The sequence below is a fragment of the Sinohyriopsis cumingii genome, chromosome 1 (assembly GCF_028554795.1).
Source record: "Sinohyriopsis cumingii isolate HCF-2022 chromosome 1, ASM2855479v2, whole genome shotgun sequence".
Lineage (NCBI taxonomy): Eukaryota > Metazoa > Mollusca > Bivalvia > Unionida > Unionidae > Sinohyriopsis > Sinohyriopsis cumingii.
In genome coordinates this window covers 93,408,676-93,431,433 of record NC_142961.1, presented here as the reverse complement: position 1 = coordinate 93,431,433, position 22,758 = coordinate 93,408,676, and the positions used below count along the sequence as shown (strand labels likewise).

The following is a 22,758-nucleotide window of genomic DNA, read 5'->3' as shown; positions in this document are numbered from 1 at the left end:
ACAACAAATGTTGTCTACTGGCAGACTTTGTTGAGAGACTCATTTTTTTATATAAAGCTACTGTATTCTTCATGCAGCAATAATTGTTGGACTGCATTTGAAAATTTGTATCGTGCTATTCATTGATTAATGTATAAAGCATTATCAAGATGTTTAACTGTAGCACTTTCATGTTTTGGTAATGCTTTAGTTACTTTGAACCTTCATGTGTTAGTTATTAGTGTATAGTTAATTAAAAGATCATTAGACCTGCTGAAAAAATTATTTTATTTCAGAGCATTCAGTCACTATTCGTATTTGTATTTGGCCGAATAGTTATGGGTATCTATTTGTATTCGGCTGAATAGTTAAAACCACTATTTGGTACAGCCCTACTTCTTAATGTATCCAAATGTGTTTCAGAGAAATTTTTATTTATCACGATGCTTAGGTGTATAAAAATTTCACCCTTGGTTGGCAATTTACTCTGCATGTGTGCTAAAGGGTGAAAATTGGACTTCTTTTTGTGTATTGGACCTAAAACTTTTGTGTCCTGGCCATTATTTTACTCCAGATCTCTAACTTATCCTACCTTTGCAAAGTTTCTTCTGTCTTTGTGCAGTTTGGAGCAGCCTGCTTTCGATCTAATGCCAAAAACTAAAATTCCAAACACAACCTCTGGTTCTGAAACCAGCATTTTCGAGTTAAAAAAATTTGTCACAGAAAGTATGTTTTGTTTAATGCAAGTAGAAAGTTTGTTATCATTGCAGACCTTCATTGTTTTAGTAATGTACCACCAGTTTTTGTGTGTTGTAAATGATGTTGACATTACAGAGCTCAGAGGTAGGGTACAACCTTATGAAGCATGTGTGGTTAATGAGTTAATTGTTGTGGTTTTATCAATTGAATCAAAACAAAGAAACTCATCAGGTCTATGTGTCTGTATTGGGTTCATTGTTCAAGGGAAGCAACTCTTAGTAGTCAATATCACTTCTGTCAGTTACATATAAAACCTTGCATGTATTATAGAAACTAAATAAAAAACGAAACAAAAATAAACACTGCAGAATATGAAAAAAATTTCAGTAATTTTAGTTCAGCTACTTTAATAATATTTTATCATCAGTAAATTGTTGTGCCATTCTGGAACATTCAGCTCACTCACAACAGAATTTGTGCAGGTTATGTTTAACTTAATCTACACTATATAGTGGCATGACTTGACCTTGAATAAAATTTGTGTGAATCCAGTTTCCTCACCAAATCCATGTAAAACTTGTGCTGCTTAAAAATATGTGGTTTACTTGAATAAGAAAGGAGTTGGAGTTATTTTGGGATTATGCTAAGACAATACAGGCTTGGATACTTGACTTATGACTTAGACATAAAGTGGTACAAATCATACCATTCTGGGTGCCTTATTTCTGATCCGATTTTGATCAGATTTGGAATATTTGGTTCTGTTGTTGAGACCATGGACAGCTTTAGTAACGAATAATCTCCACACATACAAATGAAGTGATCTTGGATCTGAGAGGCTGTTACCACTCAGGAAGCCATAATCTCTGATCTAATTTGGTTAAGCTTGGATTATGGGCTTATATTGGCCAAAATTTGGAAGAGCTTGATAATGAACAAGATTCAGGCATATTAATGAAGTGATCATGTATCTGATTGGCTGAGCTTGTTATCACTTTGGAGGCCATATCTTTTATTTGATTTTTAAAAAAATAAATTCTCATATGATCAAGATCTCACACAGGTTCTGTAATATGCAACATCTATGAATCTTGGGTAATTGGATGAGCTTGTTACTGCTGTAGAGATTGTATTACTTACCCAGTTTTGTTCAGAGGTGTTAAATAGGGTTAAATACCAAGGTCTTAGATGAGAACATTAATGAACAAGATCCGTGAATATTGATTAGGTGATTTTTGCATCTGTTTGTTGGTTGGAAGTTGTCATTGCTTTTGTGACTATATTTTTGATCATGTTTTTTATCAGACTTGGTAAGTAGGTTTATGTCATGAAGATATATATTGTATTTTCTTATGAGCAATGTCTGTATATATTAATGAGGTAATTTTGCATGATTGGCTGATCTTTTTACCATATAAGAGAATGTATTTGTGTCCTGATTTTAATCAGCCTTGCTAATATTGTCAAGACATGGGATGAGTTTTATTATGAGAGAGACCTATATATGCATCTTCATAAGGTGTTCTTGCATGTGATTGGCTGAGCATTTTTACCTCTCGAGAATATAGTTTTGATAAAGTTGTGATTAAATTTGGTATATAGGAATATCAAGATCTTGGTTGAACATGACTGAGTGAAATTTGCACATATTAATCATTTGGCCTTGCATCTGACTGGCTAAGCTTTAAACACAGGAACAATGTTGTAATTGAAGTTTTATCAGACTTGTTAAATAATATTTTGATGTCATCAGAATGTTGGAGAACTTTAATTATGAGCATTATCTATGCATACTACTGAGGGAGCCATGGTAGATCTCAGTTGGTAGAGTGTTAGACTGATAATCAAAGAGTCACGAGTTCAGTACCCACCCAGGCTTGCCTGGGTTGGCTGCCTTAATGTATACTTGAGAAAAGCCCTTAGCTCCCATTGCCTCAGCATGATATAGCCAATATTCTGTTTAAAGTTCCATTAAGAAAAACAAAAATATATTAATAAGGTATATCAGATAAGCTATGCTTGTTACCTTGCTGAAAAATGAATTGCCAGTTAAGTCAGCACCACCATAATACATAAGTGAAGAATAATCATTGTTGTGGACAGGTTCTTTAATATGTGAAATTTGTACATGTTACAGACATACCTTGTGTTTGATTGGCCAAACTTATTACCTCTCAAGATCTAATGACTGTATCTCAGTGAGTTTCTATAAAACTTGATAAATGGGTTGATATCATCAAGAACTTGGTAAATGGGTTTGTATCATCAAAAACATGGTTGACTTTGGTAATGAGTAAGGACTATGATTAATAATTATGCCTTGATCTTTAGAAAGAATTTGTTTCAGATATAGTAAAATAGTGTGGGTCTCAGTTTTTCGTGGTTTGTAAAAAGAAATACATTTTTATGTACACTTAAATTTGTAGTTTTGCTTGTGAAAGTTAACATCTGTGTAGGTGTTTAATTAGATGGATTAACTTCTACAAATAAGGAATGCAAAGAGCAAAACTTTGCCGGCAAGAAATAGCAATGGCTTCAGTGGTTAAAATAATGCTACTACCTGTATGAGCACAAATCAAATACCTGTCAAGATAAATTATTTACACTCAGCATCAAAAGGAGCTGATGCAGCCAATAACACTAACCTAATTAGTTTTAAAGAACATGTTTATGATCTCTTCCTTTGAACATTGTAAAGTTGCACCATCAGTTATTTTGAGATAACTCTGATGATAACAGAGTGGCTTAATAGAACTAAAATTAAGCTTAGATCCCCATCAGTTCAGATAATGCCATTGTTCCACATGTGAGCCAAGCACATGACTAGTTGCCCTTTGCTCAATGCAGTTAGCAATCAGTGTCCATATTATATGTATTCAGAGCCCATCTAAGTGTGAACATGCAAATTAAATTGAAAAACAATGGAATCGCTGCTTTGTTCCTGCCTGCATTATGTACAAACCAAATTCAGCCTCTAGACTTGACTGAAAACTTCATCAATCAATTGTGGCTCACATGGAAATCAGACCTGATTATTTGTGGCTTTGAGAATGTTGGACTTATTGAATTCAACAATTTCATGATTATTTACCCATCAAGCATTTGTGTGTACCAGGAGACTTGATCAACATGATGTTGATTCATTGGTTTTCTCCAAAAATCAGTGAAGTGTGAACTTCAGTACTCTGCTGTAATAATCTCATATAGATAATATTTCATTAGTAATTATGCTGCAAGCAATAACTCTAGTATTTTACAGTCATATTGTTCATTTGGATATAGTATGCTTGGATAAAATACAAGATTACAGAAATGATGCTGATTTATCACATAGCGGTGTTGATCTCTTGGAATAAAACACAGAAAGGAAAAAAAAGGAAGGGGGTCTTCATCATATTTGGCTAATGTTTTGTTCAGTCTTTAAATCTGTGGTTTTGGGTAACAACAAAATTGGTACCCAATTAAAAGTAATGATACTTCAGTAGGTCAGATCAACATGATATAAAGTTTGGGGGGATGGTTTACTTAGGTTTTGTCCTTAAAATACTGTATTTAGTGTGCTTAGTGAAATAGTCAACTGTTATGTCATGTATGCCAGGTGAGTGATATCAGCTAGCTGGGATTCTTGTTCTATACTTTTTGTAAATGAATAATTGGAAAAATATGGGTGTACACAATATTTACATCTTTCATTTCAGAGCATCTCTGTATAAATCAACCACATTTCAGGATTAAAGGCTTAAAACTTCTAATTTGAATTAGTATCAGTATTTTTAATTTGTAGCCCATTATTGGCCTATTCCGATGTCCAGAGGGGACGTGCTGTAGGATCATCATGAACTGGATTTATTGGCTGCTTTGGACAGTGGCTTTCTGTCTGGCCAGTAAGTACTATAACCTGTCATTACAACCACCTTTTTCCTTCAGACCATTGGTGTTTTTAGATAATAACAGAATAAGAGACCATTTAATTTCATGTCTGATACATTAGATGCCTGAAAAAGGCCTAACTCGGCATTTCAAAACTCTAAATGCAAAGTTTGTTGAATTGGCCCTTTTGAGTTTGCTTCTATGGTTCACAGATTCACTAATATTTAACTTTCTTCATATCTGTGGTAAAACCTCCCTGAAAAGAACGCAATCGGGGCTGAGGAATAGTGTTCTTAATTTGGAGGTAGTCTCAGTTTAGAGGACAATGCATCCTGCTTGTTAATGAGGAATAATGTATTTTTATGGAATTCAGTGTTTATCATTATTCATTCCTACACATAATTCAGACCTGCCAACTCTTACACAATTTTGCTGAAGGTCTTACGAAAATTACCCTTAAAATACAAACTTAAGGCATAAAAGCAAAAACTACAGAAAAATGATCATTGCCAAAAAATCCTGAAAATATGTTCATCCATGTTTGATTTGGATCAGTGTTTCATATTGGAAGTAGTTAAATTGGTCATGGAAGCAGACTACCTTTACAGCAGCACCTCAGACGCTTTAAACTGCACCAATTTTTTCATGTGAAGCATCTACATGATCAAACTGTTGATCCTAGAATTTTTGTTTAAAATGGTGTCCAGCAAGCAATGCATTTTTAAGACAAAAGGGAAAAGAAGCCTCTTGAAAAGTTAAAATAATCAACACAGGAAAAGTAAAAAGGAATATTCAGATTCTTGTGAATAAAAGCTGGAAGGGACACGACAATGTTTATTGGACATCACATGCCAGTTTGAGAATGACTCATGGCGGGAAATATGATTGCCATCATCATGTGAAATGGAAGAAGAATTTCCAAGAATTACGCCAAGTTGAGAGATGGCAGCAAACCATTGAGCTGTATAGGGTTTGGAACTAAAATTTGTTCAATTGTACTAGTGGTAAATAAAGTCTACTCGTACTTTGCGAACTTTTCAGTTGAACATGTTTATTGTTGCTGCACATTCCGAATACTGAACTTCTGATTACATTTTCCAGCTTTACAATAGCATTTTATGATATTTTGTTACATCTTACTGAAAACTGCTCAGACTACGGGGAAAAAATCAACTGCCTTACTGAGTCAAATTCAGGGTTGGCAGGTCTGATAATTGTACAGAAATGAATGTGCATAAAATAGAGCTACACAAAATATAAAGATATATGTAGGAAGAACAGTGACAGTTACTTTTAACTGAAGCAAGAGTTCATTATGCTTGTTAAGGGCTTCAGGGAGCATCCATTTTCGATGGTTTTGAAACAGTCACCCCATAACTTTATTGCAGTTATTTAAGTTACCTTTCATTATCTTGCCTTGCACTACATAATGATGGAGTAGCTGCATTTCAGTTGACCGCTGTACATGGGTTACTTAGCTTGTGCACTTTTGTGTAACATTTTTAAGTCTGTAATTGTGGATAGCTTCCAGAGATTGAGTGAGAAAGCTGAAGGCACAATACTGAAGATCTGAAGAATAAATTCCATATAAATTGAGACCCAAAATTTAGGATTGTGAAAAAGTGGTCGCTGTTGTGGTGTGTGTGTCTCATTTTCGGATGGTCAGAAGAGGGGTCTTATAGTATGACAATATCAAATATGTCTTCAATTGATACCTAGATTAATCAAAGGAGCACATGTTTCTTCCACCACATATTAGGGGTTCTCATTGGTTGTCTTTGAAGACAGAATGCACAGCAGTAATTAAGCTTTGGTGATAAAGAATAGAGTTGATGTCCATCATAATTTAAGAGATGAACTGAAGTAGAACCAGTATACAGTTCTTATCAGTTTCTAGCCATTATTATGGCATGTGATACAGATTTCTTCTGGGAGCCTTGCATATGTTGGTTTCAGTCATGTGTTGGGCGCAGAAGATGTTTTTCATAAAAGAATTTATGGATGGTATATTATCATTGCTGGGCTGTATATAGAATGGAATGTTAACAGATTTTAATATTTCCATGAGACAGTTGTTAGGGCTGTGCATCATTTATTAATCTTCCTATAAAAAGTGCTTTGCTTTAGCTAGGGCTTAAATAAACCTCTCTTGCACAAAAGCCTTGACCAATTTGAAAATTGTGCCAGGGGAGGTAAAATTATTTTACTTGTCCAGAATATTTTATGAATTGTAAATGAAATATCCAGATCTTTGTGTCGTTTCATAAAATTCCAATATGCAAAACATTTTGGGTTTTTACATGTCCTTTGAATATATTTTTTCTTCCTTGTCAGTTCCAAACTTGTTTATAGGCCTGGACTTTGGGAAGGCAAATACACCATGGTGGGCCACCTGGATCATATGTATTTACTTTATATTCAACCTTGTTTGTGAGGTCATCTTGGAAGTCCATCAGTGCTGCACCCACAAAAAGAACAAAGGTAAGCTCCATTGAACTTCATAAATTGGTTGGTAGGCTTGTATTTAACAGTATTTAAAGCACTTTTTGACTACATCATGCCCAGGAAATGGGAGCTAAGTATGTTTCCCAAGGATGCATCAAAGCAGCTGATCTGGGCTGGAATGGACAGGTATCAGATCTCGGACCACTGGATATTGAGTCCAACAATGTACCGCCTGAGTTACTGTCTTTCTTTGAAATTCAGTACAATTCCATGTTAAACAGTTAGATAAAAAGCTGTTAGAAAAAAATGGCTTTTGAATACAAATGGTTGCTTTATATTGCAGTATAGTATTTAATGTATTTTTATTATTTAAGTTTGTCATGCATTTAACTATAGTAAAATTGCTATTATAAATCTGATTCCATTAAAACATTTAATGATCACTGAGAGAATTTTCATCCATATATAACAGTATAACAGATATTGAATCAGGTATGTGTCATATTAAATGTTTGGATATTAAATCTGTTTGATTTTTGGTCATAGACTTAGGGCTGTTCCAGTAAAACATATATCCCCCCCTGGGGACGGCACTTCAAAAAAACTTCTGTAAGAGGTTGTGTTTCAAACTATTTTGATTCTGACAGTGGAAGGTTGGTTAGGAAAATCACTTCTGTTGTAGGTTGTGTTAACAAAATGAGAAATCGCTGGTGGGGTTGTCAGAAAAAAATACGAATATATATCTAAAATCGCATCTAACCCCCTCCTAGCGGTCTAACGTGAATAAAACATTGGGTCAGAAAATCATGCTAGTATACGCGAGTGCACGTAATTTGTATGAATTCGCATTCTTTTAAAGCAGTGATACGCGTTCAGCAAATTACATCAACATCGTGGATATAAAAAATGTGCTTTGCGCAGTATGCAATTTTCATTAAACTTTTAACTTTAAAAGTGCATTTCGCGATGTAATTCATGCTGCCGCAGCTGTCTCACAATGCTTGATGCAACATCCAGATATCTGGATACTTCGGTTTGACAGGAATGGCTGTTAAACTAAATTTGATTGGTTCATTTGGCCCTGGAAAAAGCAATTTATGGTAGTTTTAGCCTTACTTTCATCATGAAAGTTTTACAAATGCGTGTTTCGAATAAGGGCCTCACAGGAAACCAAAATGGCTGAATCACAACACAGTTTTTCTTCAGACAACGTTTTCAGTGGTGATAGCTATGATGACAATGAATTTCATGTATATCGGTCTGTTGGACATAGGGAAAATGTCACTGGAAATAAGAGTGTGTGATTTTGAGCCCAAAATTTATATTGAGTGTGAGTCCGATGTACATGTTGGATGGACAATATGCCGGTTATATTTATTCAAGATACCCATGTCTGAACAAGCAGACTTAAAACCCTAATACAGCATTATGGAAGAGAAAAATCTGGCATAAGAGGCAGCAAAGCACTGATTCAGTGAAGTGAATCTTTGGCAGAGTTCGTGTTAGTGAAAACTGACAGACGTCTCGGAAACACTTATAATCACGCGTATTTGGACACCACTTTTTTATTTTATTTAAGTGGGCAGTAAAATTCAAAGACTTGCCAGTCCTGCTTCAGTCACCTGCTTAGTGGGAAAATGTGTTGCTCAGTTAGCTGTGCTGATATTTACAATGACAGAATTTAGTGGCTGAAAGCCCCCCCCCCAGTCGTCACCATTATAAGAGTACATCAAAAGAACATGCTGCAGTAGCTAAGCGGCAAGATCAAAAGTTTTGACTGGCAGCTGGGTGGGAAAATCTACTGATATTTACAGTGTTTGAATTCAGAGGCAGAAAGACCCAGAGATGTACCTTTGGTAATTTATAACAGTAAATCAAATAAACAACTTTAGCTTTCATTATTGTGTTCATTTCCAAGTGTAACAGAATAAGCAGTGCACGTGACCTCAGAATCATGACATGTTGAGACTTAGACTTGAATGAGTATTTTGGGGTTCAACGGCAAACTGACAAAGATTGTAATGAGATTCAGGAGAGTGCCAAAGTTGCTAGAACTGATAGTTTGGAAGGGACAGTAGCCAATTGTAAGAAAGTGTGTGATGCCTAGCTTAGTGCTTTGAATAAGACCTTCCTTGGATCGAAAAATTCAGACTCACTCTGATGGACAAACAAGAGCTATGTCAGTGTTTTATAAAGAACATAGAAATTAAACTATGGCAACCAATAGTTCTTATAATTTGCATAGTTTTCTGGGAGGGGACTGCAACTTTTGCTGATAAAATGGGAGCCATGGACTCTTAGTTTTAAAATCCTAATGAAACCTCTGGTTCAAAACTTTTCTTTTTGGAACAGTGATATCCAAGAGAGAATAACCATGGGGCCATACCTGTGAGATGTTGAAAATTGCACAACCATAAAGAACTGTAACTTGTTCAAGCTAGTTATGCATATGCGTTTCAGACAGCACGCAATGAAAGGAGTTCACAGCACAGAATAATCGTACACAGAGGAGGAGGATCATATTAAATTCAGAAACAATTAACATATCAGTGCTCATACGGAACATCAGAGAATCCCCATACAACATAATTAAGTGTGTGTAGATCTCTAGTTGGCAGAACCACTATGGCAACAAGAGAATAAAGAGACAAACTTTTATATCATGCAGATGTATGACCAAATGAAGTAAATGCTCTCTATGTGCAAAAATTAAATGACATTAAACATAAGAGACTGACTGGTCTGTGTAAACTCAAAGCAAGATGGATAAAATTTGTCCTGTTTGTTTTCGGTTCTTCCTATGTATATTTTGATCTTGGTGGTATTTTCTGCAGACCTTTTGGCACTTGGTTCCAAGCCATCATTTGGTATTTGTATTACAAATTGGATAACTAAAAAAGTCTATTATGTATTACACTACATTTTTAAGCAGTGTCATTAACTAATGATGAAATTGATGAAAAAATACTTGATGTCATTCTGATATATGGATCCTTTGCTACACTTTTAATCTGTTCATCCTGATTCTTTTTTTCACCATCTCCTTTAGTCGTACTGGTACCAGTGCTTTTAATAAAATTGTAACTTTTATTTTCTTGGAATCTAAATATTTGTAATAATGTGTTATTGTCAAAAGGTAAAATGTGCTTAGTGTTGTAAAATCTAAAACTCTTAATTAGCAAGGGACTAAAGTAAAAAGTGGACAGAAATTATTGCCATATTACAGTGTTGTTAGAAACAACAGAATAGTTGTACAAGATGTATTTGGCAAAGTTGTAGAACTAGCGCTCGTATTGTCACCACATATTCTACTTAAATAATAATATCATTATTTCTGTACATTCCTATCAATATTTTCCCAGTGGTAGTAATTTTCTGATCTGATGTTGTTCATTTCTTGCACTATTTTTACACATCAAGAATTCTCATAGCATCATTAAAAAAACAATTTAATCTGCACCAAATTGAGTTGTTTGAGAAGAAATTAATTTTTTTAACCCAAAAATCACTGAAGCTACGAGTTCATGCATTAAAGTCTCACATTAAATAACATTTGAAGTAGCCACGATAGTAGTTTAGGATGCAACTGTACTAATTTCACCTTTGGTATATCCAGATCTTGAATGTGATGGAGGAACGTAGCTCCAAAATAAACACATCAGTTTTAGAACCTGTTCATTGACTATGAATCAAGTATCCAAGTCCAACTGAATTGTTAGAAATTTTTTAATTCTTTTGACAACATTGTAATTAGCTGTCAAATGTGGAGTAAGCCTATGGTCTTTCTGCCATCCCAACCAAGACCCCACCACAACCACGTGACCATGCCCAAAATGACATCACAGTAATAATTGCTATACAACTAGAGATGACATCTCTTTGAGAATTTTGATTTCAGTAGAGCCTTAAAAGAGTGGAACAGTAAGAAAGATATTTAAGTGTTAGGGAGATATTTAACAATGGCTATTTATCCTGCCACCACTTCATCATTGGAGATCACACACACACAAAACTTAGAGTAAATCCTGAAATCCTGGCAGCATCCTTGTAGGGGAGATAACTTGACGTCGATTTTATTGGTCTCTGGTTATCCCATGGTATTTCTGTTACTTGAACATTATCTTACAGTGTGTTCAGTCAGCATGGTGAAAAAAGGCTTACAACCATTGAGAGTTGTTAAAGGACTCACATTACTACAGATGTGAAAGAACGAGAATCATACTATAAATCAGTGAAGATAAAATAGAGTATATATGGGTTTGATTGTGCATGATTGGTTGATAATGAAAGTAAGATTTTAGTATAAAAAAATCTTTTGAGAGCTTGTCTTACTTGTACCATATATACTCGCGTATAAGCCCGTTCGCGTACAAGCCGACCCCCCTAAACTGAATTGGTAAAGCTGTTATAAAGTGCATGACCCGCGTATAAGCTGACCCATAATTTCTAGACTACTGGTACATCACAAAATGCACAAGGTGAGGTCTGAATACATTTATTTAGGCAAATCACATTATTAAATAAAATGAAAGACAGAAAGCTAATTTATATGTTGAAATAAAAATAATTCTAAAGTGTTAAGTCTTAATGGAAATTTAATTAATCGTCATTTTAAAATCATGAATTATAAAAGTTGTATGACTTTTAGAATCCTTCAAAATCTGGCTCTGTATCAGACTCGCCAAACAGTTCACGAAACTCGGGTTCTGTTACGGGCATGCTTTCTTCATATACGTCGTCATTGTCATCATGGTCATCCGATAGTGTGTTGTTCTCCTTCTCACTCTCCTCGTCATTGTCGGATTGAAATATAGCATCATCCTCTGTTCCATCCATGGCATTGCTGATACAGCACTTCCTGAATGATTTTGCAATCATTTCCGATGGAATTGAGTCCCATGCTTCTTTTACCCACTTGGCAACCAAATCGATATCCGGCCTCATTAAATTCCCGCCTTTTGTCATTTTCACAGCCCCTGAACAAACCCATTCTGCCCACATCTTTTGTAATTTATCCATAAAAGGTTTGTTAAGGCAGACATCAAGAGGTTGTAACACTGACGTTAAACTTAAACCTGGTATCACAGCCAGTGTTGTTTTCATTTTCTTTGCGGCCTTTTTTACTTCATCGGTCTTGTGTGCACAAAACATATCCCATACAGGCATTGAAGGTTTCTGAAGAATTGCACTTGGTCTCTTGTTCCATTCTTTCTCCAACCATTCAGTTTTTCTACTTTCAACCATCCATTCCATTTGCTGTGCACGAACGACGACACCAGCAGGAAATTTCATGCTTTTCGGCAGCGTCTTCCTTTTAAAAATGATGACAGGAGGCTGCTTTGATCCATCAGCTAAACATGCCAGTACAACTGTGAAATGCATTTTTCATGGCCAGTCGTTTTTGTCAGAATAGTTTTCTCACCAACAGCATTGACTGTTTTATTGCTTGGTAAGTCAAAGGTCATAGGCGTCTCATCCATATTTCCATTTTGTGATAGTTCAAATGAGCAATCCTTTCAGCGTTTAATGATGAACTGCTGAAATGATTCAGTTTTTTCTTCCAAGTCTTTTTTTAGCTTTTGTGCTATCTTCGTTCTATGCCTGAGGCAGAAACCATTCCAGTTCATAAAACGAGAACACCAGCCAGCTGATGCAACAAATTTTGAAGCTGCCAACTTATATTTATCATTTTTTGCCATCTGCATAGCACGTAGATGAATTGCAGTTCATGTGACAATGTATCCATTTTGTCGACGTTCACTTACGATTCAGGGAAAGAGGCAATCCCAGTCCGACGAGCCTTCTTATATTTTGGCATTTCTTCTAATGCTGCTTTCCTTTCTGCCATTCCCGTACTTGCTTCTTGTTCACTAAAAATTCGCGTACAGCAGCACAGTTATTTGCTTCTGCATATTCATTAACTTTAAGTTTGAATGCTGCATCATAAGCAGAACGCTTTCTTTTACTTCCAACACTATTCATTTTATCTGATTGAATTGAATATAAACTTCTAGAGAGATTAAACTGAAATAATTTCTTATAGTGGTAGTATACTATTTATATACCTTATCCTGTAATTATTTCCAAGTGTGGCTGGTTATCAATTTGCATTTGATAATTATTTATCATTTTTGTTTATTTGTGTGTTTTTTTTTAAACTACCGGTAGTGTGATTCAATTGATCAAAATATGATTGGTTTCAGCGTGGACATTATTCAAGTAATGTGACAGTTTATAACTTTGAGCAGAAACCATGTCCACTACCATATCTCATTAAACAATACATCTGAGAGTCGGCATGTATATGTAAAGTCATTGGCATTGTGTAACAAAACAAACCTATTATCCCTGAGGCATTTACCTCAGATTAAGCATATGGTAGCTATTGTACAACACTCTACCGCTAACAAACCACTTTACTTTACAAACAACTAAACAACAGTAGTATATAAACTGTGACTGCCGATTACTTCTAAAACACCTGTCAAAAAAATCCCACAAATTATATTGTTTTACAATTATTCATGCTGACTCATATATTGCCCTGTTATTTACCCTTCCTAAGCGTGCATGCAACAAACCCCTATGGCATCATTAGGCATGTGATCTCATCTTTGGCGATCGACAGAAACAATAAATACTGGAAATCGAGGGAAAAAAACGTTAAAAATTTCAGACTTGGCCCGCAGATAAGCCGACCCCCCCCCCTTCTTCCAGGCCTTATTTTTTTCCTCTGAAAAAAGTGTGGGACATTGTTTTATTAACATAATTTTCGTCCCTTTACAGACCTGAGTTTGGACAACTAATTACTGAAATCAGCAGCTGACTCTTTGGTGCAGTATTGAAAGCACACATTTCAAATTTGTATTGATCCAGTAAATGGTGTGGCTGTTATGGTTTTCTTTTCACAAAAGCTGTCGTCATAGATGTGTCTATACTGATACAAATTTGATCATGAGCACTCTAAATTTTAAGTTATTGAATTTTAATATCATGGTGTTTGCACAGGTTTACAGTGGGAACTGAATTAGTACAGAGAGTTCTAACTCTTGAGTTTTATGCAGAGATATGGAATCCAGGCAGAATACATCCAGAAATGTAGAGGTTTTTAATCTTGGATTTAGTCTCCCTGTTGCGTTTCACGCTGATATGCATATTCACAGAACATCTGTATAGTAGTAGAAAAGTGAGAAATTTAGATACATATCATAAATAAGACAAACAGTATGTTGGGGGACAAGATCATAAGAACAGGCTGGAATGGAGAAGTATAATAAAAACAGAGAGTAGAAGTGTGCCTCTTTTTTTTGTGTGCAACATTATTTTCTCAGCTTCAGTAAGAAATTTCATCAAAAGGAAGACAACAAAGGGTGTACATTTAACTAAACCAATATGAATTTAGCTGCTTAAAAGATGTATCAAATCGATTTTAACCTTCTGGTCCGTTTGTGTCCATTCTGGTGATATGTCCACTGAATCAGTATGGTTGGAAAAATATTTAGCAAATTTAAAAATTGAAAAATCTTTTGGCAGATTATGATTATACACTACTTCTGCCTGAGAGATGTGAATAATTTTATTTTTTGGTTTGTTGATTGTGGTTGTTGCTCAATTCAAATGCATCATTGAAAAACATTGATGCATTCTCATACTTTGTTACAAATATTTATTACAGATGTGTGTCTCCAGATATTGGTGAATATTGCTTGAATAAGTTATAACAGTTCTAGTTGGAACAATGAACACTGTTAGAGAAAATTAAAGCAAGCTGAAATTTAAACTTTTCAGTTGTGTGTGATGCAGGATTGCTCGACTTTTCCATCTCATATGCTCACCATGAAAAATCCATTTGTACCAACTGATGATGACTTTTAGGTAACTGTCAGAAAGGCATAATTAACGATATTCAAAGGTCTACAAAAATTACTTGAGTCAAACATTATAAACTCGTACAGCTATGTCAAAAATGATTGACTAGTACCTTTGCTGCTGTTGCCACAGTTGCTTAGTTGGTTGCTTTAGTTTGATTTGGTTTTTGGGATTTTTTAACAATATATTAGGTGGAGGAACAACCCCGAAAGACCACCAACCTAAATTGGTTGATCTGTGATGCAAACTCACTCTGTGAGATGTGCAAGTTATGTAAAAGCAAGCACCTTAGTACACTTGGGCATATGGAGCCTCTGTTAGTTTGACGCTTATCTCCAACAGCCGAAGTCATTTAGACGTGAGATCTCGGGTTTTGGTTGATCATTATGGCCTTTACACCATCTTCAGATGAAGAGAATCTATATATGGCAGCCAGTTTTACTGCTGAAGAAAATCCAAGTCCTTTTGAGACACCAAACACCACTTATGTAGAACCACTGACCTTCCACAAGTAACTGGCAACATTCTCATTTAGACATTGGAGGCAAGTAATCACATGACAAGCATTTTGTACCACTGCCATGGAAGCCCCTCAGATCTGTATCACAAGACAAGCATCTTATACCACTCTGCCATGAAAGCCCCTCGGGCAATAGGTATAAGTCTCATATGAAAGACTAGAAGTGGGAGATAGAACCTGACAACTGGATTGAAATTGCAGAATGTTACTGCTAGGCCATCAGTGATGATGATGCTGTTGTTGACAATACAGTTAACTGCAGTGACTGATTTTATGAGTACTCTGGGAAAAATGATTCCTTGACTTTCATTCATTTTTTAAAATCTAACTTGTGATATAAAAATGTTTGACTTGCTATATTTTTTATAACTTTATATTAGTCTTTCAACAAGGCATAAAAATAAGACATTGGTAACTGAAAAAGATGTTCTTACAAGAAATGATATAGTGTAAAAGTAGACAGAAATAATGCAACATCATTTCCACAGGCATCAATGTTTTTTTCTTCTGACAAATCATGTATTATAAGTTTACCAAAACATTTATTGAAGAAAAAAACTGAACAAGGAATCATAGAATCTGACCACACATTTAAAGCAATACAAGATTTAACTATTATTCTAATCAAAAGCAGCATGCCTGTGAGCAAAGAAAAATAGCAAGACATAGTGATCACTTTAGTAAACAGACAGTTTAGTAAGGATACAAATTCATGATTTCTGTATTAGAATAGAAATATCAATTATAAAATCTGTATTCGTGGATGTTAAATTAGTAGGTATTAAGGGACTGATCAATGACATCTACAAATAATAAGCCACCATGAAAATTTGTGATTTCACAGTATCAGAGACATACTTGGCTGACAGACAAACAAACAAAAGGACAAAAGATTGATTACAATGAATGAATACAATTAAAAATATGGAGTAGATTATATGATCTATAAGAATTCAATAGATTACCTCCAGCCAGCTGTCATTTAATTCGCTTCTGTCCCCAGCCCAATATTAAAATTGCTTCTACCGCCCACTAACCCATAGCCAGAAATTATGTTAAAAAATATGCTTCTGTAGGGGGGCAGTGTTTTTCAATTAAAACACATCTGACGGTAGATCATAATTTTTTTAAATTGCTTCTGTTGTGGGTTGGTTGAATTTGAAAGTGCCTTCCCCCCGGGGGGTATATGTTTTACTGGAACAGCCCTTATATTGAACATTTGAAGTTAGTTATAAAGGAGTGTATCACTGTTACCTTTATTGCAATAAAATTGTACTTCATTGTGAAACTGACATGAATGGACTTTATATAGAAAACATATTTCTGACATAATGACAGTAACATGCAAGGATGGTTGTCAGATTCTTGTATAAATTTAGTTTTTGCACCTAAAATGAAAAGCAAATTTGTCCCTCTATAATAGATTGTCTATATTAATTGGAAACATTTATCATTCAAACTATATGATTTTAATATTTGATCACTGCAGAGATCAGAAAGAAGTATGAACTGATGAAGAAGGAGAACCCCAAAACTAACATTCCTGAACCATGGCCAGCTGTGAGTAGCACTGCAGATTATGGGATCCTTAGTTGTATGCTTAGTGCTTTGAAAATTTATTTGCATATCAGTATTAATCAATGTTATTTTTCTTCTTAAACTTCTTGCATTGATTTTCAAAATTATTTTCTGAAAATATTTGATTTCCATTAATTTCTAAAAAAATCTTAACATGGTTAAAATTTTAATGTTGAGATTGAACAGCTGAAAACAGCATTCTTTTTCAGACATAGGTTCACATTGCTATATTAGTGTTACTTAATGTTCAAAGAAGATAGGAAATAAATTATGCTTCTGTTTTTAGAATTGCATATTCAGGTCCCTTGTGTAATTTCATCATGAAAATCTGAAATCTACATACAGATTAGATATATGCATCTCTTTTGAGGGAACAAAACATGGCAAAGTTTTTATTCAAAATTAACACAAGCATTTTCATTTGACAGTTGGCCTACTTTATAGATCAAATCCACTGATGACATCACAGTTGGGCAACACCTAATTTTCATGACTTGGGAGTCTGCTTGTTTCAAAATTTAACACCATGTCATCCTTCCATTATGTTAGAGAATAATATGATTCCATTCTTTGTGACTATCATATAAACTCATTTTCAAGTCCAACTGCAAACAATACAGACTCTGATCTGCTGTCTCATAATGTGTTGGCAGGTTTGGGGCCACACTGATTGTTCTTCACATTACTCCAAACAAACTGCATAGACACAGATCTGCCAGTGCATTATGTATTGCAATTGGACCCAACTTATAAATGAGTATATGTGGTAAGTTAATCTGTAAATTGAGTGATAAATTATATCTTCATACATATAAAATATGTATTTATAGAGAAATTTACATACATAAATTATCTTAAAATAAATATGAGAAAGAGTTAAATATTCTGAGTACACTGGGGACTCATTATTTGGCAGTTCTTTGAAATATGTATGTTCTATGAATTTCAGTATCCTATAAAATGCTCTATCTAGATGGCTTCCATATTTTTTGTTGTTTATTTTGAAGAGAAATTATTATTTTAGAAAGGAGTTGTTACTGCAAGTAAACAGACACTTTTGTTCGATATATGGTCTTTTATCTTATATCCTGTAACCATTTGTATGTACTCAACTAGTGTACATAATCAGTTAGTGTGCATGAAAGTACTTGCAAATGACATACTTAGCTTCACCTATTTTTTTCACTGGTTAGGTGATTGTTCTGCTCAATAATGTCATTTAGTATGATATATTAATGAACTTGTTAAAAAAAAGAAAAGCCTGCAAGTGCAGTCATAACACAGTATGAAGGAGCTTTCACTTAAGTAGCAACGCCTCAGTTATTGGCAGCTTTCATGATGATGCCAGTAGTAACATAGGTAGGGTATATGATAGAGCTGTGTACCATGACAAATGTAGTACTGCAGTATTTCTGAATGTACCACAACATATATACCATGTATATCATAATTATATTAAGGACCAACAATTAAGTGTTCTGGGGCTCAGGCCTGACAGTTGTTTAATTTCTGTCTTTCAGTAGCCGGAAGAATATCTTGCTCAAACTTATAGAAAAATCAAACCATATTATATTCATGATACTGCTTAGAAACAATGTGAATTGAAATAAAAGAAAGGAAAATATTTTAGTTGAAAGATAATCACAATCTGCTCCCCCCCAACCAAGCCCACGAAAATTAAATAGCCAGGACCTTTTAGTAGGTGAATTTGTATATTAATTATTGTATAAGTTGTAATATAAAAGCTGTAACTAAAGTGGGATGATTAAGCTTGCAGTATAGCTGATACTATGAAAGCCATTGTGTTGCCTATTGATAGAAATAGGAAGAGTTGATACTGAAGCCTACAGTTTTCTAGCTACACTCTAGGGGTGTTTAGCGAACTATAAATACAGCATGATGTCATTTAACCACTAGGCATTGTACCATTGGGCATATTGTTTTTGGACAGATATGTTGTACAGCATTCAGTAAACCTTACTGTTATTTTCATTTTTTGTGTTGTCCAAGAGAGACTTTTAAATAATTGTTGTGAAATGATATTGTCAAGGAAATTGGACTGACTGTTCCTGCCTCTGTGCATTGTTTAACCCTGCAAAGTTATATGAGGATAAATAATAATAATAATAAAGTACATTTTAATTGTAAAAATCATTCAACTAGCTCATTTTGAATAGAGTACAATAAATTAATCCTTTCAAATTCAAACTTAAACTCCCCACACGCCTCTGAAAAACACTATGCTTTTAACAGACAGTAAAAATGTTTTTGCCATGTTAGAGCACACGCTACTTCCTCATTTAAATACCCATTATGCTACAGAAATGATATGAAGAATTAAGGGCCTGGACTGATAAAAAGACTATAAGTTCACATATATTTTTTCCCACACAAAAAAATTTTATTAAACAATAATATATTGACTGAAATTTGGGTGGGGGAGTCGGGGTCCAGCATGCTGCATATGTCATTTAATAACTGGGGTGTTTGGTACCCAGCATTATACACATGCTAACATATTTTCAGTTAACATTAGTTGAATTTAGTTGAAAAGATTTATTATTGTTCATGATTATTTAGTATTATTATTACAATGAAAAAAGTCAAATTTTAAATTTGTTGAAGGAACAATAAAGAAAAACAAGTCTAAAATGCATCTTAAGATAACTGTTTCTATACCTCAGTATTATAGTACATTAAATCAGAAGAATAGGTTTATAAAGACTATTGTAAAGAGGTGTACAAATAGAACAGAACATCCCTAGTTATAGACTGTTAGGCAACAAGAAAGGTATGTACAAAAGTGATCAGTCAGATTAATTCTGCATCACTATATTGATTAAAATTTTTTTTTTAAATCATTTTCTCTCAGTGTGGTATTTTATAATTTAAATAATGGTACTGGCCTGCCATGTTATTATCAGTTTGTGTGAAACTGGAGCTAGAGTCTATTCAGGTAGTGATTCATGAAGCCACACAAGGACCACTGCTAAACAACCCTACTGATATAACAGGCAGGGTAACTTTGAGTGGGATGCCAATGCCCAGGCAAGATATTTATCAGAGAGGGCCAATAAGCATAAAACACACTCAACAAACAAAATAATATTTAGTGGACTTTAGAAATTATATAAAGTTCAGACAGAAAACAAGTGTGCTTTTGAAAATTATAGGATGATTTGCAGTCTTACAAAGGAATACATGTACTTAAGACATTCATATATGCTAGTAAATAACTAAAATATGTCATGAGTGTTTTGGCTTCATTTTAGATTTTTTAAATCCAAAATTGTTCCAAAAGTTGGATTTAGCCGAATGTTTCCCAACATTCCATTTGGATACCATGTTGGCATACATGACACATGTCACACATGGTTAAAGGATTATGATTGAATTATATTTGTGATATTCACCATTAATTTTTGACATACAACCACATTGTTAAAAAAAGAATAATTTTAAAACTATTTTGTCATGAATAATTCCCATACATTTCTTGCTGATTTAAACTACCACTGTACTGATACAGTCAAAAAGTACCATGGTATGTACCATTGGAAAAAGCATATCACAGTGAACTGATATACGGATAATACTGCACACTGTAGCATGTGATGCAAGGTGTGCAGAAGCATCAGTGCACCCTGAATTCAGTTTAAAGCACATTTAGCACCACTTTCAGTTATGATTTAAAGAATTCAGTCCTGTTTAATTACACTTCCCAAGAAAACCTTACATCAGATGATAAAAAGGAATAAACTTGGTCAGGAAATGAACCAGACTGGGACTTTTACATGTATTTACACCACCAACATGGCTTCCAAAGTGTCAGTGGATTGTACAGTTAGACTTTGCAAGTTTGAGGAATTGTATGCATTTCCATCAGAAAGGATTTAACTTATTTGTTTTATGTTTAAAATAATACGAAATTGTCATAATAACAAGGAAGTGAGGACACAAGTCATTGGTACTCAATTACCAGCATAATAAAGAATCAAGTGTGTATATTGCTTCCAAAAGTTGTTGTTTTCCTATTTCATCATCCTGTGTATGTACATACATTGTTTATATCAAGAGCTCACCCCTTGGGAGTTGCATTGTTCTTCCCAATATGGCTGCATTAAATAAAGCATAAATTAAAGTTTCTGTATGTGTCTGATTAGGTGTTGACAAGACATCAGACATGCATACTGTCGAGTTCCATGGAAACTTGCTTCTAGGCAGATTATAGCAGCCACTTGCTTCCTATGAGGAAAATGCATTCAGGAGTTGTTTTTTTTATTTTTATAATGAGTTTTGATCAAGACAATTGTATTTATTAAGGCTTGCATGAGTATATTGTTGATTGTGGTATCTGGCAATTAAAAATTTAGATACTTGCACTTTTGTCTGAAAAATTTTGCATTGAAGTCACTGATGCCTGCTAGCGCAGCATATGTTTGAGATTGTATAATTGATATAAGGACTAAATTAACAATGTAACATGCAAAATTTAGAAGTAAACCAATTTTTTTTCTTAAGATAAAAATGTCAGAGCAGGGAATACTGAAAGCAAAAACTTGATAATAATTGGGCAATAACTAAAATTGAATTAGAGTCCAGAATTGGAGAATTCCATTGAGTAGCCCATCACCAATGCATAGCTCTAGACATTTGAACACGTCAGGTATCTTCAAGGCAAATTTTTGCAGCACTTTGATATCTTTATCTTCTGTATTAGTGCTGACATTTAATTTGAGGAGAACAAACACAGGAGGGCAGTACAGTGTGACCCTGCTATAGTGCGCTCCATTATGACGCGAATTCGGATATAACGCAGTTGTGGCGTGGCTCCCGAAATTTCATATACATGTATTTTTCTTGTACACAAAAAATAATTCTTATAAAGTATGAAAAAAACGCAAAAATTTGCTTATCATTTTGGGGAAGAGATCGCGTATGAATGATACAAGATGATCGTGGCTTGGCTCCTGAAATTTTATCGTACATGAAAAAGTATTTTTTTCTTATTAAAAGTGGCTTTTTTATTTATTGGCGACATTGTTGGCTGTTTAAACTTTTATATACAACCATTGGTTTGGAGTGCAGAAATTCAGAGGCCCCATGAAAGGAAGCTGCAAACTGGATATAAAATGCACTGAAATTTATCTATATAAACAAATTCTTTGTCCATACTGACAAACCAGCTAAACAGTGCATTGTTATATCATAATCCGTTCATCTTGATATCTAGCATGAGTTCTGTATGTTGTGAAATATCCACTTTTTTGTTGTTTACATTTCTGGTAATGGAGATCAATAGGACGAGGCATTGTCTTGTAATCTATCTTTCATCGGATTTTCGGCCACTCGCTAGTAATCAATATATTTACAAAGACTGACATTGGTATGTGGATGGTAAGTAAAATTCCTCTTCTTTTCACTCAGAATTAAATCCTTCAGAACACTCACATTTTCTGTATTAATCCCTGTCATCAGAACACCTGCGTCTCTATCGTCCATTGTCCCTTTGTTAATTTTCAGACGAATGCATGGAAGGCAGCATCACGCTGCTACCACAGATGTAAAAAAAAAAAATACATCTTACTTATTGGTTTATTCAGTAGGCATGGAGGGACAGTAACTATAATAGTCTAAACGACGGCCAATTCCTTTTTAAAAATGTACCAGGATAAAATAGTTTGCTGAAATTTCAGAGGAAACAGATTACCTTTGAAGCACCGACTGTTATGAAAACGTACTCAGCAAATGGAAAAACTACCAGTCTCAATCATGCAATACAATTATTTGATGTTGCC

General features: G+C 34.5%; 1 protein-coding gene across 4 annotated transcripts in view; it reads left to right on the top strand.

The window, feature by feature from the left end:
- Window positions 1–22,758, top strand: part of LOC149807359 (ferric reductase 1-like) — a 144,592-nt gene that overhangs the window by 107,473 nt on the left and 14,361 nt on the right. For all 4 annotated transcript variants that reach the window (XM_089965857.1, XM_089965847.1, XM_089965864.1 and 1 more), the window contains exons 13-15: window positions 4,463–4,562; window positions 6,883–7,029; window positions 16,872–16,942. In XM_089965857.1, coding sequence (XP_089821983.1) covers window positions 4,463–4,562; window positions 6,883–7,029; window positions 16,872–16,942 — 318 coding nt within the window. The remainder of the gene's footprint in view (window positions 1–4,462; window positions 4,563–6,882; window positions 7,030–16,871; window positions 16,943–22,758) is intronic.